A 19587-nucleotide genomic window follows, 5' to 3' on the forward strand; every position below is an offset into this window, starting at 1 on the left:
TAGGCATTTCAGCCAAACCTGAAATCAATCAAACCTACCCAGGTCTGATTTATGTCCTGGGTAGGCCTGATGGTGGCCCTCCCCCAAAGATGTCCACATTCTGTCCCTTGCAGTGTGACTCTGTCACTTTCCATGACAAAAGGGACTTTGCCGGTATGATTAAGTTAAGGATCTGAAGATAGGGAGTGTCCTGGGTAGTCCAGGTGGCCCAGTGTTGTCACAGGACCCATATGAGGAGGAGGCAGAAGGGCCAAAGTCAGGGGAGGTGATGTGACAACTGAAGCAGGGTGCAGAGTGATGTGGAAAGGCCTGGAACAGACTCTCCACTGGAAATTCCGGAAGAAGCCAGCCCTGCTGACACCTTGGTTTTCAGACTTCTGACCTCCAGCAATGTGAGATAATACATCTGTGTTGTTTAAAGCCATTAAGTTTGTGGTAATTCATTACTGTGGCCATTAAAAAAACCCAAAAACCTAATGGATATGATTTACAAAAATATTTTACCTCTGCACAGCTAAACTCCTATACAGGATGTCATGCCTAGGGTCGAAGCTTCGCTGCACTTGGCAGCTGTGCTCTACCTGTTATTATTGACTGTCTTCCTTGGCTCAGTTTTCTGCGTATGTTCTCTTTGTCCATGTTATGAATAGCACTCAGCATACTGATTAATCTTCTATGAATCATGACCTGGAATTAGAAGGGATGATTTCAAAGCATTCACTCATTTTGTCTTTCGATTTGATTCCCTTTCCCCAACAACAGCTAAGGGCTGAGGCCCGCGCTCTAAGTCAGAATTCTCAGGGATCGTGGCGCACTGTCCTAGGTGGAGGCCACGGGGACTTCAAGGTCTCGGCCATGTTGACTTGCCTGAATACAAGAAAAAGAGACTAAGTTGTCATCTGGCCTTGTTATGACCAATTTATGAGCCCTGTTCTTCTATTTCCAGAGTGGAAAGAATGACCAGTTCCACGCTGCTTCTTTTCAGTGTATCTGAATAGCAATGCTTCTGCCGTGTTATTTTTGGAGCAGAGGGACCAAATAAATGGGTGGTTCTGGGGGAACTGGGCTGTGGATTATGGGCAATGATAACTGTATACCACGTGCTTTGCACTCAGATTGTGTGCTACTAGAGGGGTCTGGTACCCGTGCTCTGAGCTGTGGCCAAGGGGACCATTCCTTTCATGATTAATAGCCCTTTCCATCCTGTAAGGGGCTCTCATTTAACAAATTAATAGTATGATGTGCTGATGCCCTGGTCAGTTCTGTTCAAGGCTTATCAGATGCGGTTGTTCCTGCCTGCACCGAACTGACATTCTAACTGTGTGTGTGTGTGTGCACGCGTGTGCTCACACACACGAGGGCATGATGGGGGAGGACGTGGGGAGGGGAGTGGTCTGGCCACTGCTGCAAGAGTAATGATGGAAGAGCTCACTGAGAAGGTGAGGTTTGATCTAAAACTGGAATGATGAGGAGAGAATGGTCTGAGGAAGAGAATTCAGAGCAGAGGAAACAGCAAAGAGGAAGATCCTGCTTCAGGAACAAATGAGACATGTCTAAGGGACAGAGAGAAGTCCAGAGTGGCCTGTGGCCTTGAAAAAAGTTGTATGCTTCATTCCAGTTGCAATGGGAAGACTTTGGAGGGTTTTACCGGAGGAGGGGTACCCTCGCCTTTTGGCTTCGGGAATACTACTGTGGCTGCTGTGGGGGGGACTGGAAGCAGGGAAGGCAGGGCGAGTCACACTGGTCTAGGCAGGGGATGATGGGGCTGTGGCTGAGTTGGAGAGATGACAGGAAGTCATCAGGCTGGGGACGTATCTGCACCTTGATCTGACAGTCTTCCTGGGGAGTGAGGGAAAGACTGAGCCATTGCTCAGAGCAAAGCACGCAACAACTGACAATACCTTTATCACCCTGGAGGGCTCAGCCCAGAAAGGCCAGGTGGTCGCACTCGTGGAGAAGCCAGCCTGGCCAGTATCGCTGCTATTTGCCCATTGTCAACAGCTGTGCCCTCCTCCCTTGGAGCACAGCTTCGCCCTGTCTCTCTCTACCACTTCCTTCCCCACACTGAGCTCCTTGTGGCCACCTCCGTTCTGCACATAGCAGCGCACCCAGACAGAGCCTTAGCAGGGATAGGGTCCCGCAGGACCCTGGTGGCTGGTGCACAAGTCACTGATCAGTGAGCTCTGCCTCTCCCCTAGACTGTCCTCAGTCCAGGCTGAAAACACTGCTCGATGGAGAAAGTTTATAAACTTTTGGAATCCCTTATACATATTCGCCCAGTTAATGTCCACAACAACTCTGAGACAGGTCTTACTGTGATCCTCAGTTACGGAGGAGGAGGAAGCTAATGGGGGTTATAGAACTTTTCCAAGATCAGAAAGCTCATTAGTGGCATCAAGAATTAGGGGCAGGGGCTCCGGGGTGGCTCAGTCATTAAGTGGCTGCCTTTGGCTCAGGTCATGATCCCAGGGTCCTGGGATCAAGCCCCGTGTCGGGCTCCCTGCTTAGCGAGAAGTCTGCTTCCTTCTCTCCCTCTGTTCTTCCCCACTGTTCACATGTATGCTCTCTCTCACACTCTCTCTCTTAAAAGAAGAAAAAGAATAATTAGGGGCAGGCAGCCTGGCTCCAGAGTCCAGGTCTCGAGCACGGCTCTCCCCTGCTTGAGGAATGGCTCTCCTCCGCAAGGCGGCTGCACTCGAGTGGCTGGGACAAGGGATCTACTAGCAGCATGAGAAGCAAGAGGCACCTTGGCTTGGTAATGGCTCGGTGGGCTCATGCTGGCCCATAGGACAAGTATGCACATACATGGAGGGGAGATGGAATGTCTTCTCAGGTGAAACATGATGAGGTTTGTAGTAGGGAAGGGGCTGGTGTGTTTGGGAGATGAGGACTGGGACCACACAGAGAATGGAAGTAGGGAGTGGGGCGGAGGGTGGGTCTAGGCTAGAGAGGTATGGCTGTAGCTAGACTAGGGAGTCACCGACACCCTTTATTTTTTATCCCGATCATAGGAAGCAATTGGAGGCTCTAATGGGTTGGGTGGAAAGCCACCATGAGGGTGAAATGAGATGACACGTCTTGAAGGGAAAGCCATAAGCCTGGATGAGACTAGATCCCACAGGAATTCGCGATTGTTCTCTCTAGAAGTAACTGATCAAAGTCCAACTGTTCTAGTGTTACCACACGACATGGCAAGTCTACTCTTAGGTATATATCCAAGAGAACTGAAAACACATGTCCACAAACGTGTACACGAGTGGAATGTTCATAACATTATTATTCATAATGACCAAAAAGTGAGAACAACACAAATGTTTCAGCGGACGAAAAGATACAATATGGCGTATCTACATGATGGGATGATGGGATAGTATCCACCCGTAAAAGAGAAATGAAGTACTGGTACAGGTTACCACATGATGAACTTTGAAAACCAGCTGAGTGAAAGAGCCAGTTACAAAAGGCCATGTGCCCTATGATTCCATGTTTATGAAATGTCCAGAAAGGGCGAATCCATAGAGACAGAAAGCTGATCACTGGTTGCCAAGGACTGGGGGATGGAGAGGGGCTGCTAATGGGAACCAGGTTTCTCTTTGCAGTGATAAAAAAATATTCTAAAATTAATTGTTGAATCACTATATTTTACACCTGAAGCTACTATAACATTGTATGCTAACTACACTTCAATAAATTTTTTTAAATGTTCTAAAGTTAGATCGTGGTGATGGCTGTAGAACTGTGTAAATACATTAAAACCCACCAAAATGTATACTTTACAAGAGTGAATTTTACGATAAGTGAATTATATCTCAATAAAACTGTTAGAAAAAATCATTCGATTTCCTTGTGCTGAGGACTAAGCCAATTAAAATTTCTGTTTGGTGCTGGGACTTACCTTGCGTGCAGCTTGCTGAAAGCGCTTTTGTGCCCTGAACCTGTTGACCCAGGTATTATTAATGAGTGGATCAAAATTAGGATGGAATTCCTTGATTTTCTGTGAAAACAGAACACAGGCATATCTTAGATTTAAATTTAACTCCAGGTGGGAGCACTTAATAAAAATGTTTTAGAGCCTGATCCTAAATCAACTTATGACTTATCTGTTCCACGATGGAATGAGCATTTATTCCACACTCTTAGTGTACGTAGCAGTATAGGGAATACTTCTTGGGTTGGGGGCCAAAAGTGGAATTTGAGATTTGGGTTTTAATAAACTGACAGTGTTAAGCCTCTGCCTTTGGCTCAGGACATGATCCCAGGACCGGTCCTGGATCCAGCCCCCCATCAGGCTCCCCGCTCAGCTAGGAGTCTGCTTCTCCCTCCGCCCTTCACCCTGTTCTTGTGCTCTCTCTGTCTCTCAAATTGTCTCATTGTTAAAATTAAAAATTGGGATTTTAACCAGACACTATCACATGACAGAGGACACTCAGGTGAAGGGGCCACTGTCCCCATTTTATGTTTGAGGAGACTGAGGTACAGAAACTGAGAGGGCTTTTCCCAGGTCCCAAATCTGTAAGAGAGCTTGAGAATATCTAGCTTCTGGCCTCCTGTTGTGTATTCTTCCCACCAAGGGCAGGAGGCAAGGAACATAGGCTCAGGGACCCACCAGGAAGGACCTGCAGACAGAGGCTTAGAGAGCAAAGGGAAACAAAAAAGAAGACCAAGAAAGAGAAAGTAGAAGGGCGTAAAGGAGGAGCCAAAGAATTTAATGTTGTTAATTTCAAGCGAAACATCATGATTTTTGATACTTCACTTGCAAATATATAGTAAAAAACCACTCTGAAAATATAAATTAAAATGCAAATTAAAACTTAGTAAATATCTCTGGGTAAAAGCATTTCTGTAAAATTGTTTAGTGTTTTAAAAATAAGAATATAAAGGGCTATTGATAATTAGCTTCCAAATAAAGGAAAGTTACCCACTTCTTCTAGACTATGAACAACCCGTTTCTGGTGGACTTCTGTCTTGATGCGCTGAAATTCCTCATCCAAAATAGGATCTCCTCGATCTACCTGGGTTTTTCAATCATCAAAAATATTAAAATTGAAGAAACACACACACAACTATATATCTCATTAAAGCTGATAGAAACCTATCAAAGGATCAGTCACACCCACACACGAAGTTCTGGCTGGGAGTGGGTGACAGAGGGTTAAAGGGCCCATTATAATCATACTCACTGTTTAAACATAGGGGGTTCTAACAGTTGAGTGGACCCAGAACTTTCTTTCCATAACCAGGGGACAGTGGCTCTGGAAATCATTTCCAAAGCATTTAAAACTCACCAGAAGGATTTTAAGAAATGTGTAACCATGGGAGTGTAGAGATTTCATTTAAAAAAGAACTTAAAGTTTCAAGCTCCTCCTCAGAGCTGATTATCCCAGTACAGGGTTTAACAAAGGGGCCTAAGTTCTCCCCTCTCCTGGGATCTGCCCTTTCCCTGGAGTAAGTGTCTTCTTACAGGCTGCTGCCCTTCCCTACCTCCTGCTTCCCCAGGACCCTGGAGCTCTCTGGCCCATTACCCAGGAGACATGGCACACTCCGCCAGAAGGCTGGCTGGCTGGGCTTGGCTTGGTGTCTGCATACACCTGCCTCCATGGAAAAAGGGACTGTGTCCACAGCAAAAGCTTGTTAGTTTTTACCTATCTGTGGTTTTTATTACTTGTTAAATTACTTCCAGATCTAGCTTGGCTTGTATGTACGCTGTTTGCCATCATTTTTAAAGACTTAACTGGAAGCAATCTATTCTGATCACCACATTAACAGAAGAAATGAGAGAGTTGTGTTATTGACACCAGGTGGTGAGCTGTCTAGCTCTGCTTTGCACATATCAGGGAGCTGAGTCTGAGACTATGGATGTTAGCCTCGAAAGACAGATTTTGTGGAAAGAGACCCAGACTTCCAACACCACTAAAAATAAAATAAAATAAAATAGCACCTTAAAGGAGGGATTAGTAAATAGGTTGATAGGTAGAAGAGAGAGGCGGGTGAGGTCTTATATCAAGACTCTACTTATTATGATGTGTTTTGAAATTTACTATCATCAACCATCTCCTGGGTAAAAGCCCATCATCCTGCCCACTCCCACGCCCTCCACTCCCTGCCCTCCCCACATCCCCATCTCCCCGCCCAGCTCTCTTGTCTCAGCTTTCTGCCACATGGCCTGGGCCTTCAGGTGTTCCTTGCCACTGGGTCACCCGCCAGGATTCAGCTGCCTGATGAGAGCTCCCAGACACACAGAGTAGGGTCTCTCAGCACTTGCTGCCAAACTATACTGGGGCTCAGGGGCTCAGTGAGTGATGTTAAGCACATGAAGTCTTCTTTCCTTCTCCCCTTGGCTACCCTTGTGACTACTAGCTCCTCTCTGCAGGATTCTCTCCAGCCAGTGCTCATGGCTATCTCTGCAGCTGGCCTGGCCTCCTGGGGCACCCAGAAGAACAAGGCCACATGCAGCCTTCAATGGCCCTCTCTCAGCATGCGAGCCTGACACCATGTCCTTCCTCAAGGTCAATCTTCCCCTCCGACCAAGGCCTCTTCCCAACTTTCTTTAGCCTTTCCCTCTGCGGTTGTTCTTTGCCTTCAGCGTACAAATGTTCTGGAGTTTTCCAACTTAGAAACCTCCTCCTTGACACCACATCCCCTTGGAATGGTCCATGCCCTGATCCTTCACTGCTGGTCATCTCAGCTTCTCAAGAAACCAGCCACTCACTTCCCTGCATTCCTCGAGCCCCGGTCATTTGGCTTTTCACCTCCACCTCTCTCCCGGGATTGGCTATCGCTATGGCAAAACAGGCCTTCCAAGTGGTCCAACACACCATGTACTACTCGGGCCCCACCACCCTGGATCCCTCTCCATCTGCTTTTTCAGTGTCACCCGGTTCTCCTGACCTCCCTGACCATTTCCCCTTCTGGCTCCTTCGCTATCTGCTGCTCTCCCCTCAAATCATGAGGTTCTCTGTCTTTCCCACCTGGAGCTACCAGTTTCTCACTCCATCAACTTTCCCATGGCCATGGCGCTGTTCTGTGTCTACTCTCCACCTCTCTGCTGAGGTATACTCGTTCCTGTAGCCACCACCAGGATGCCCTCCAGGCCCTCCATGTGTAACATGTCCCAAGTTGAACTTCTCTTCTGTATTTGGGATCTTGTTTAAAATCGCCCCACGCACCTAAGCGGGACCCCTATGGACCATTCGATCTCCCGCCCTTCTTTGCCCCTCAGTGACAGCACTTGGCACATTTTAAATCATCTCTTAATGTTTCTGTGCCCCTTATGGACTGTGCCTTTCTGGAGGGCAGGGACAGTGGCTCATTCACTAGCACAGAGTCTTACAGACAAAGAGCACTTGTTAAACACACTTGCAAGGCAAATACACAGTTGAGTTCCCTGGCGACCAAAGGCTGGCAATCCAGCCTTTGCTGTCACACTGCCCTGCCTGGTTGTGCCACGTCGTGTGTCACCTGCATCTCTAAAACGGCTATAAAGTATCATCCCATTGTGGGGTGGACAGAATACTCAATGTTTCGTTTTTAAAATCCAATGCAAAGAAACAGAACTAGGATCAAACTAAATTTCAATGCCAATCTAATACGTGCCTTCCCTAAATGCTAAGGTTTACTAATGCAATCACTTTACATTCTCTCTTGTAAAAAATAAAGAAAAACAAGATAAATTTACTCGAGTATCTGATTTGGAATCCAATCAGAAAGAAGCTCTAGGAAGAAAAATGTATTCTGTAAGAAAAATGTATTCTAGGAAGAAAAATAGATTCCTATCCAACAGGATCCATGTTTTTCCCCAATCCCTCCCACCCAGTGTGGCCACTTCGTGTAACACTGACCATGGGAAGCTCACAATCCCAAGCTTAAATATATATGCCATGGCGGAATTATGTCCCTCCAAAACTCATATGTTGAAATCCTAACCCGCAGTCACCTCAGAATGTGACTGTGTTTGAGGACACAGTGTTTGAAGGTGTAATCAAGTTACAAGGAGGTCACAGGGTGGGCCCTACTCCAGTGTGACTGGTGTCTTCTATAAGAGGAAGTTTGGGCAGAGGAAAAAAACGTGAAGGCACAGGGAAAAGATGGTCTGTAGGTCGAGAAGAGAGATCATTCCCTCATGTCCCTTAGAAGATCATGCACCTTGACCTTGGGCTTCCAGAACAGTGAGAAAACACATTTCTGTTGCTTATACCTCCCAGTCTGGTACTTGTTACCACAGTCTGAGCAGACTAGTACAACACAGGATGGTTCCGCCAGTCCTCCCAACAAAGTCCTAGGCCCTGAGACAGGAAGCCCAAGCCGAGCCTTATCTCCTCTGGCCCATGAGTGTCTTGTGCTTCAGTGACTATGGGCCTGTCCCCAGCGCCCCCTGCTCTCAGGGAACAAAGTCTCTCACACACGGTGAGGACAGGGGTGTGGCACAGTGCCACCATTCCTGTCTCTACCCGCCCCCCCCCCCCGAATCTGCAGGTGCTGCCTTGACAAGCCAGCCGTGGCCCCCTCCCCTCAACCAGTTTGTCATTCTCTCTGCTCAGCCCCTCTTGAGGGTCTCTGACTTGGAAGTTTTGTCTGGCTCTGGCTCTGGCGTCACTCCTGGTCCCTGTCTGTGGGTCCCTCTTACTCTCATGCTCTGCAGATCACGGGACAGGCATACACCACACCCAGAACTCCAACCTGAATTTGAGGCATTGCCCTCCCTCTGAATTGAATGCCTTTGTCCTCTTTACTGCCTTTCAAAATCATACCATGTCTTGGAGGAAGCTTTTCAATTAGATGAGCTCTTTCTCCTCTCTGGCCTCTGACTCCCCACAATATTTAGTAGAGGTTTCTTGTGACATCTACAGCCAGCCTTGATTTATGGTTAACAATTAACTTGTCATCAGCCTCCTCCCCTCCCAACGGAACTATGTGTTCCTTCTTCCCATGGGGTCTCTTGCATATAGCAGGAATTCAAACTATTTAGCGCAATCAGTATCATCGAATTAGCGACTCTGACCTTATATTTGATGTTTTCTCTTTGCCGCTCTTCAGCAAGGTCTTTTCTAAATTTAAAAGACATATGATCTCTACCGAGGTGCACCTGCCTGGGGAGGAAACAAACAAACAATCCCAGCTTCCAGAGCCCTTCAGAATACCATGGTCAGTTTGGGGATGGAGTGTCTTTGCTATTCTCAACAACCAAAGGGGGTGTGGAGATACTGGAGGAGGGCCACAGGGGAGAGAAGTTGTAGAGACGACAGCAACAGTCTGGCCATTTCTCCAAACGCTAAACATAGATTTACCATATGACCTAGCAATTCTCCACCTTAGAGAACTGAAAAGATGTGTTCACACAGAAGCTTGCGTGTAAATGTTCACAGCCGTCTTCTTCACAATAGCCAAAAAGTGAAAACCACCCAGATGCCTGTCAACTGATAAATGAGTAAATAAAATGTAGACAATCCATGCAATGGAACATTACATGGCCATAAAAAAGGAACAAAGTCCTGACAGATGCTATGACACAGATGAACCTTCAACCTGTGTTAAATGAAAGAAACCAGTTACAAAAGGCCACCTATGTATGTAGGATTCCATTCACTTGAAATGTCTGGCATCAGCAAATTTATAGAGCTAGAAAGTGGACCGAGGGCAGGGGGGCAGAGGGAATGGGGAGTGACTGCTTAATGGGTATGGGGTTTCCTTCTGGAGTAATGCAAATGTTTTAGTGTGGCATGATGGGGACGGTTGAATGAACCTGTGAATACAATGAGAACATCTGCATTGTACATGTTTAAACGGTTAACATTGTGAATTGTGCGCTTTGTGAACTTTAGCACAGTTTAGAAAATTCTGGTATGTAACGTATTGATCACGGAGCCTGGCACATGTTCAAAATAAACAGTTGCTATGATTTTAAAAGGGGACGGGGTGTCTGGAGAACTGTTTGACTGAAGGAGCCTGGAGAGACCTGGAAGCTAAGTACAAATAGTCTGACCTTTGTTTGGATGGCGGAGTCTTCCTCTCCGAAAACCAACCAAACAAAAGACCAGATGGAAAGGACATTATTGAGACCACTGGGTAAACGTGCAGAGAGGCTGGTGTTTCTAATATTATGGCGTCAGTTTTAGATTTCTTGGAAGTAATGAGGCTACTGTTGGAGAATGTCCTTGTACTTAGGAGCCATGAGCTAACGCCTCTAAGAGCAAAACTCCCTGATGTCTGCAACTCACTTTCAAATGCTTCAAAAGCAGGTGTGTGTGTGTGTGTGTGTGTGTGTGTGTGTGTGTGTGTGTAGACAGTGCAAGTGTATGTGGTATAATGTCAACAACTAGTGAAGCGATGTCTAGTGTATATGGATGTTACTGGCAGGTTTAAATTTTTTTTCTGATAAGAAAAAGCCGGAAGAAAATATTCAGTGAATGACAGAGCCTTCAGAACTCAATTGAGGCTGTGATCTCAGGTACGCTACAAAAAAGCATCGAAGGAAGGAAAGACCCCAGTGTTGGCAGCAGTCAATGCATTACAGATTTTTTTTCCTACTTCTCTCCCCTTAAAAAAAAAAATATATATATATACATATATTTTTTTTTTTCAGATTTTCTACAATGACAGTGTGGCCATTTTTTGTAATAGGGAAAGAGTATTTTAAAAAATGATCTGCAGTGACTTGGTGTACTTCCCATTTAACCAGGGCTAGACCGTGACAGAGAGGCTGCTGTGGAAGAAAGACGCTTCTGTAAGACATGGAGGGCACTGCCCTGGGCAAGCAGGGTGGCGGGATGGGGGACATCCGTGAAGGCCCGGGAGGTTGGCGTGTGTTCTCTCCGTCTGAGAAGTGCGGCTGTGGGGCATGGGCAAATGGCCTCTCCAAGACTCTTTCTAAGGGTTTCTTTTTTAGCTCAGCTCAAGAGTTTTTAAAGTTTACTACTTTAGTCGGGTCTGGACACATGGATACTTCCGGTATGATCTGGTAAAAACCCGAGGACAGGGATATATTTTGAGCACAGAAGCACAGGACAGAGGTCTCACAGCTGAGCTCTGGAAACTCCACCCAGAGCGTCCCTTACTCCAGCCTGCACTGCTGGGATCCCCAGAGGCACCTGGGGCAGACAGCCCAGGACACAGGGGGCTGAGGTGGGGTGGGGGGGCGAGATTTGGGGCCCCTAAAGGAGAGACAGGGTGCTGGCAGCAGTGGTCAGTAGGGAGCAGTGTCCTGTTGTCTGCCACAGTTTGCTCTGTCTCTGCCACTATCTGGCCACACTTAGGAAAGAGCATGGTTTGGTCATGGTGATTTATGCTGAAGAGAAACGTCTCAGGTCCTGTAGAGGAGAGGGAATAATGAAACTTTTCAAAGGGCACAAAGCGATTACATTTCATCATGTTTCATGTACAAAAAGCCATTACTAAAAACGCTGTCCTCTCCCTTGATATAAATAACTGCTCAATATTTACCACTTAAGGTGATTTTCGATCTCTTCGTAAGTGTCCTGTCTGACTTTCTGTTCAAAGAGTGCTTCCTTCATCTGTCTTGTTTTTGAAATCTCATTGCCTTGGTCCAAAACTGAGGGCAAGAGCGAACAATGATTATGTCAGTAATCAAATCAGCATCATTTGCTGAGACAAAAACACATTTCTAATGGCAAAACATAACAGCAACCTAACTGGGTTTTGCTGTTGTTGTTCATAAATAGTAAATGTGATGAGCGATCATTCTTCCCTATTCTGCCAGTGGCTGATTTACAACGGATCAGCTAGTTACCTTCTCTTAATTCTTTAATCTTCAGTTTTCCTGGTTCTTGGTTTAAAACAGTTGCCACAGCATATGGATTTGATAAATCTACCGGAAATCTCAAGTTCTGATATTCAATTTCCTAAGACCAAGACCAGGAGGGACAAGTCATTATTGTGCTTCTTTGTCACTCCTTCCATCATATTGAGCATAACGCCCAGGTTACCTTAATCTTCAGAGGCTTCAGTTTTGGTGGCAGCTGCTGAAAATGTATGCGTGTCACTGCCTTTTCTGGAGGATGGTCCACTTTCTTAGAAAGAGCATTTAATCTTTCAAATTCTTCTAATCTATAGTTTAAAACAGATATTAAATTACTATATAATCTATCAACTCAAGGTTCCTACTGTTTTTTAGGATTTGGGGAACAGGAGAGGGAGAAGCAGGCTCCCCACAGAGCAGGGAGCCCAACACGAGGCTCAATCCCAGGACCCTGGGATCATGACCTGAGCCGAAGGCAGAGGTTAAACTGACTGAGCCACCCCAGGCACCCCAAGGTTCCTATTTTTAAAAGACTTTTTAAGTAATCTCTCCACCCAACATGGGGCTCGAATTTACAATCTCGAGATCAAGAGTTGCGTGCTCTGTGCTAACTGAGCCAGCCAGGTATCCCACAAGGTTCCTATTTTCATGTTCCTTCTGATAATATGATGACTTTCGGTCCAATAGTGACTCTATCTACACTGAAAATAAATCTGTGTGCTAAAACAGTGGTCTACTAAAATGAATGCAATGTCAGTGTACCACACTATAATAATACAGGCCAAAATCGTCTACCAATGGCAGGTCCTCCTTACCTTCTCAACGAACACAACAAATAGATAACATGACAGGCTAGAAAATGCTCTCCTGCTCTAGTGTGATTTGTTTCTCAGCTGTTGGTTTTCAATAGCTAAATCTACTACATTAAAAAAAAAGTTCTTCCACTGATGTATGTTCCTAGTAAAAGAATGACTATGCTCAAGTGACTGACTAATGTTTGAGATCTTTTCTGCAACTGAAAAGTCTTTGGACATATGTAGGTACAGACAGGGCTACTAGCCTGCCTACAGAAGCTCCTGGAGTCATATTACGGGATGTACTAGAACTACGTCATGTTCAGTGCTATGAAGCATTTCTTTAAGTGAGAATATATGAATGCCTGCTTTGCAGGATTATGTATGTCCCTGATATTACATAAATAAGAATACACTGACATTCATTCATTCTGATGGTCACAAACCATCTGCTGAACATCTCCTGAATGGACTCCACTGCACAACACAGGGGACGTGCCAGCCATCTCAAACTTAACATCGCCTACAAAAGAGAATCCTGAAACATCAATGGCCTGAGGAAAGTGGCCTTTGGTGACATACACACTGACCAACAGGCTGTGGTGGACACAGTGGAGACACTGGGTTAGGGAGACAGCAGGGGCCCTCCACCCATATTTCATCAGAACTTTGACATCACCTCTGCTATAAATATTGGGGAACAACAAAAAATTTTTGAAACTGTTAAAAAACAAAACAGAACAGGTTCCTTAAAGGATCTAACTGCTGACAATGGAAATGAAGGGGTCTAAGAAAGTGATACATTTTCCTAAGGAGTTACTCGTGGGACCTGAGTAAGTCCCTCACACACTTCATTCTGAAAATAACAACAAAAAGCTACCTGTGACACTTTTCAGAGATGCCATAGCCTGGCTAATTTTTTTCCTGCACGGAAAAAACTCATAGGTTCTAGTACTATCTGCAGTCTGGGGAGACATGCAGGTCTTGAGACGGAGTCCTTGAAATCTTCAGGAGTGCATTAAATAAGATATTAAACTCCAGCTGGGTGACCAAAACATAATAGTTTAGAAAGAGGGGATGCCTGCATTTGCGTGGTGTTTCTTCCATACAACGCTCTTGTGTTTTTAAGAACACGTCTGTGGGAAGCAAAAATCCCAATCAAGTGATGTCTTTAAGAAAGTCATTTGTACATCGCAGCATGTGACGTGACATGGCAAATCACATTTTCTTGGCCAGAAAATAGCAGAAAAATTACTACTGTCTTTTATTTATATCCAGTGCTACTTGTTTATTGCTGGCATGATTTTCTTTCTCCTACAGTACCTGCAGGATTTGGGTTCAGCAGACCACACTAACACCCTACAGTTGATTCTGGCTGCTTTGAAGTTTTCGGAAGAAGATCATGATATAAATACATAATGAGTCATGGAGTTAGTTCATGTTTCGATATAAGGATGTTACTCTACATAATAATATGCCGAATGAGGGTGCTATGTGAGGTATATCTATGTGTGAGGGGAGAGAAGGAATGGCCAGCTATTTCTTTATCATTTTCAAAAATCTATAAGGATTTTCCAAGGTTAGGATCAAAACCGTGACAAGTTTTCCTTTAGCTTTTATAAGTATCATGCATATTGGGAAAAACTTACCATTTTAACCAGGTGCATTGGGATATAAAAATACAAGCTCACATTCAAACAGAAATAGGGGTTTGGAAAAAAATTTTTATGAAGTAAAACTTAATCCCATTTCACACCTTTACACAGACTTGACTGCTGGGGGTTCTTAAAAAACAAAAACCCAACAAAACCTCCCTTGTGGCACGTTCTCATTTTTGCCCTATGCTGAAGTCACTTGTGATCCATGACTTCTTTTGGTCCCTCTGCTGGGAGCATCTTCAGAGTGTGGACCATGTCCCATGGGGCTTTGCAGTGGACACCGCACACAGCAGGCCCTCAGTTCATTATAATGTTATATTGAAATTTTGAAAATGGTTATGCTGCTCCTGTCTTATGATTTACATTTGAAAGAGTGGGGGCACCTGGGTGGTGCAGTCAGTTGAGTGTTTGACTCTTGATTTTGGCTCAGGTCATGATCTCGGGGTCGTGGGCCGGAGCCCCATGTTGGGCTCTGTGCTCAGTGCGGAGTCTGCTTAAGAGTCCTTCTCCCTTTCCCTTTGCCCTTCCCCATAGTAGGTGCTCTCTCTCTCAAATACATAAATCTTAAAAAAAAAAATTGGAAGAGCAAAATACATAGGGTCAAAGATATACATACATGTGATACACACACATATAATACACACATATGGTCAAAACTGGTCATATGATCAACCAGCACAGCAGTAGAGTTCAGTGAAGGCAAGTATCCCCCCATCTACCTTTTCTTGATCATCTCTTCCCTCTTGGCAGGAACAGCTACCGCCACAAGCCTAGAGCTATTCTATGCATTACTGTTAGACTTTAAAGAGTATTTTCTGAAAGTGCATCATTTTAAGTATGGTTTTTGATGGCATTTTGTTACAAAAGAAAGAAAGACTGGAAGACATGGAGACTCAGATATTTTTTTACAAAGTTTTAAGAAGAAACAAAGACATTCCAAAGCAGCCATACGGTAAAGCCACGTTGGGACGGCACGTTCCGGTGAAGACACATTCATACGGCTGGGAGTTGAACTGTGAGATCCACAGCTGCATTTTTATCTGTGCAATCCCGTACTTGAATGGTGTGAATTTGACCATCACATTCACCTTCCCATTAGCCGGGATTATTCCTGAGGGGAAGGAAATGAGACAACACAATTCTTTTTCCTGCGAAGTCCCATCAAAGAGGTTGACACACAAACACACTCCTCCCCTGGTAAGCCCAAGTATTTCTATTATCCTTATATACCCTTTTCATTAAATCCATGTGAATCGACTTCGCATGTTTACATTGATCTTATTTGCTAACTGCTACGTTAATTCTTTATAATAATTATTTGACTCTCAGTTATAGAAATATATTCACATCCATCAGCATTAGTGAGTCAGACATGAACTCCTAGAACTACAATCTCTAAGCCAATTATCAGATGTCAGTGTTAACACTCTAAGCTATAAGAAAAACTAGGAACACACATACAAGTTTCTGCCCAAATAATTCAGTTCCCTACATTTGGGCATCATTTGAATCTCTCCTTCCAAATCTTTGGGATGGGCCACTGCTCTTTCTGAAGTCAAATATCCCACCATGTCTTGTTCCTTTTTGTATCTCTGGGGTCAGTGGGGCTTGGAGCATAGTAAGTGCTCAACAAACATGGGAAGAAAAGTAGAAGAGAGAAAGGAAAGGAGGGAGAGGGGGAGGAAAAGAGGAAAGATCAATGTAGTAAGTACAAGAAGGGCTACTGCTTGCTGTGATTCCCACTGAGGGCTCTTTGGTTTGCCTTCTAGATGACTTCTTAGGCCCCTGTGCATCTTTTGTTTGCACGGTCCCTACAGAGGATTTACACAATTCCCTCATAAATGCTTGGCATCCCCTCCTTCCCATCCATGTCCTCTGAATCTTTTAACACTGTCTCCCCTGTTCTCTACGCTCAACCACATGAACCTTTCATTTGGCCATCTCAACATTCACTATGCATTTACCCTGTGCCAGGCAACATGTTAGGCACCTGAAGAATAGGAATAAACAGAACAAAGTCCCAGATCTCACAGAATTCACTTTCTAGCTGGGGATGGCAAGCAAGCAAACGGAAAATGAATATAAAATATAAAATCATATCATGAATACCAACAAGAAAAAAAAAGCAGGGTGTGAGGGAGGCAAGTGAAACGTGATGTACTATTTGAGAGAGGATGAAGAGAAGGCTTCTCTGGTGAGGAGATGCTGCAGCCAAGACCTGAAGGTGGAGAGGGGCCTATGCACTAACTCTCCCAGACTGGGTTCCTGCTGCCTCAGGGCCTTGGCACCTGCTATTTCCTCAGTCTGGAAAGCCCTTTCTCCAGATCTTCTTTTAGTTTCTTAATCCTACTTTCCAAAATCACTGTCTTGGCATCTGCTTTACCCTAGACTCAAATGCAGTTTTACCAACGTCCATTACAATGTTCCCATCTCAATAAATATTTGTTGAATGAGTGAATGAAATTCCTCTTGACTCTCCATCCCCAGAAGGCTTCACTCCCCTACACTTCTGTCAGCCCTGCAGTACCCATGTGCCCCCTGAACTGTTGCCTTCTCAAGTTTAGAGCTCTCCCACTTGACTACAAGACCCTAGAGCTGACACAGGGCCCCAAAGCTTGTTCACCTTCACAGACCCCTAGTGCAGGGCTTCAGAAATAGGTATTTGTCAACTTTCTGAGAGCAGAAGTCCAAATCTTTTTTTTTTTAAATATTTTTTTTATTTTAGAGAGCGAGCAAGCGAGCACAAGCAGGGAGGAGCAGGAGAAGCAGGGAGACGGATGAGGCTCAATCCCGGGAACCTGGGATCAGGACCTGAGTCAAAGGCAGACGCTTAACTGACTGAGCCACCCAGGTGCCCCCAGAAGTCCAAATCTTGAAATGCTACCAACTAGTGGCCCAAGAGTTCGCTGCAGGGGACAGCGAATCAGCAGAAGAGCTCAGTGGGCCAGCCTAGGATCAGCAGAACAGAAACTGCTGCATACAGTTCGGGACATCGACCACCCACTAGGTCAGAAAATACACTGTCTAACCTGTGGTTCGCAGGGGGCTTCAGACTGCGAACATTCTAGTGCTTCTGCTCCAGCTCATTAACTTAAAAAATTAACAAGCTCTGGAGCAAGGATTAATGTTTGCCTTGACCTGGCTGATTTATTTTTAAGTGCTCCCAGCCTGCGGCTAATAGCTAAAGCACACTGGTGGTGTAGCCCGGGCAACCAGGTACACCGCTTTTTCCATCAGCACGGCTCTGTTAACGGAACTTGGCTGCGGCTGTCAGAGGCTAACTGCTCTTAAAGGTGTGCCTCGCAGAGGCAGCTTACTGCTTGGCAAAAGCTAATGCTGGAAGAAGGGAGAGAAAGTGTCACATTTGAAAAGTGGGAAGGCTCCCCTGCCCCCAAATTACGACTTCCTTTCCAAAAACCCAAACCATGATTTTATGGCTTCAGTCCAGTTTTGTCTGGGGCCGATTTTGGATTGCAACCCTTAACATCAGCAGGGATCATGTGAAATCACAGGGCAGGGAGGCTGGTGAGGCAGAGGGAGAGAGGAGGGAAAAACAGAGAAATCAGTGAAAGCCTAAGAAAATCCTAGTCTATTGATAAAATTGGTATAGTGAAGAAAACTTAGCGACACTGAAAAATGCTATGATTAATGATTGACTGGGAAATTACATTGGATCTTTGCCTTGATGATAATTATGTAAAGTATGCATAAATATGGCCAGTCACCAAAAGGAGATGGAAAAATAAAAGTACGGTATTTGTTAGGGCAGTTAGGCCTGGGGTGGGGATCATTTTTTAAACATTTCTTCTTTTATGTTCATATGGCATCATTACAATATTGTTATACTTTTAAAATAACGTTTTCATTGAAATCCTCAGAAAGCACAGATCATCTTCCCTAAATTATCACAGAGCCCTATAAGCCCCATGCTGAAGTGTTAGTAAGTATTGGTCTTAATCTTCCAGGATTTAGGGTTTTATGAGCTGTGTGTTGTTGGGTAAATTTCTTAATCTCTCTAAGCTTTGTGTGGGAATTTAATAGCTGTGTAGTTTAAAAATTGTCCATGAACAAGCTATCGATGATCTCAGTGTTTTGGATTCACTGGATTACAGTGGGGTTGGGGGGCTTCAAGAAAGTTCCTCCCATCTGACTCACTACCATGAGTCACACACCACCCACTGGGACACTCACGGGCCACCATCACCCCCAGGGTGTGCGGACAACACAGACCCTGACTTGTTGGGTCCTATAAGAGCTCTGTGACTTGGCTTGTTACTTTACCTGTGGCTCAGTTTTCTCATCTGCAAAATGGAACAAGGTTTAAAGAAGAAAAGAATGTACAAGGTCTGGAATAATACGTACTTATTACAGAGTGCGTGTCCTATGAATGTGTCCTTCCCAATGTTTGTGCCAAGTAAAATGAGTAATAATTTATTATGTATTATATTATTATTAGTATGTCAAGAAGAGGGAGCCAGCTGGCTCAGTCAGTGGAGTGTGTGACTCTTGATCTCAGGGTTGTGAGTTGGAGCCCCACACAGGGCATGGAGTCTATTTAAAGAAAAAAAAATTAAAAATCAAATGCCAGGGAACCCATATTAAGCAGCTGGCTCTTGATTTCTGCTCAAGCTGTGATCTCAGGGTCCTAGGATTGAGTCTCACTTCAAGCCCCATATCAGGCTCTGCCTCAGTGGGGTTCTGCTGGAGATTCTCTCTCTCCCTCTCCCTCTGCCCCTCCCCCCCAATAAATAAATCTTGAAAAAATAAATAAAATAAAATGTCAGGAAGAGAAAATAGTTCTTGGGAAAACTTACATAGTTGACTACGAAACAACATGAGGGTTAGAGGCAATGACCTCCTATGAAGTCGAACATCTGTATGTAACTTTTCCCTCCCCCCAAAACTTAACAATGAAAAGCCTACTGTTCATCCGAAGTCATACCAATAACAAACAACACACATTTGTATGTACGTTCTATGTGTTATAAGCTATATTTGTACCATAAAGCAAGTCAGAGAAAAGAAAATATAAAGAAAATCATAAGGAAGAGAGAATACATTTATAGTCATGCTGTACTTATTGAAAAAAATCTGAATAGAAGTGGACCTGCATGGCTCAAACCTGTGTTGTCAAGGGTTAGCTGCACCTGACCCATTTGAGTGTTAAAGAAGGAAGACACAATTGCCTCATGATGCCAAGCCTCTGGGATGAGTTTCCCAAAAGCAGGTGATTCTACAAGTCAGGAAACAAGGACTGAGCTGCCTCTGGGAAGGCCTGCTTTAAAATTTAGGCCATGGGGGGCCTGGCTGACTCAATCAGTTAAGCCTCTCCTTAATCTATCCCCCTCAATCCCCCAAGTCCTTTCCCCCAAATACCCCCTCC

General features: G+C 44.8%; 1 protein-coding gene across 1 annotated transcript in view; it reads right to left on the reverse strand.

The window, feature by feature from the left end:
• Window positions 1-19587, reverse strand: part of CFAP221 (cilia and flagella associated protein 221) — a 77184-nt gene that overhangs the window by 23619 nt on the left and 33978 nt on the right. Inside the window, exons 8-15 of the mRNA XM_080798964.1 lie at window positions 15156-15315; window positions 11940-12060; window positions 11744-11855; window positions 11437-11545; window positions 8999-9086; window positions 4923-5012; window positions 3896-3994; window positions 582-687 (exon numbers count right to left, since the gene is read on the reverse strand). Of these exons, the coding sequence (XP_080655090.1) occupies window positions 582-687; window positions 3896-3994; window positions 4923-5012; window positions 8999-9086; window positions 11437-11545; window positions 11744-11855; window positions 11940-12060; window positions 15156-15315 (885 nt within the window). The remainder of the gene's footprint in view (window positions 1-581; window positions 688-3895; window positions 3995-4922; window positions 5013-8998; window positions 9087-11436; window positions 11546-11743; window positions 11856-11939; window positions 12061-15155; window positions 15316-19587) is intronic.

This window comes from Martes martes (assembly GCF_963455335.1).
Source record: "Martes martes genome assembly, chromosome: 3".
NCBI classification, from domain to species: Eukaryota; Metazoa; Chordata; class Mammalia; order Carnivora; family Mustelidae; genus Martes; species Martes martes.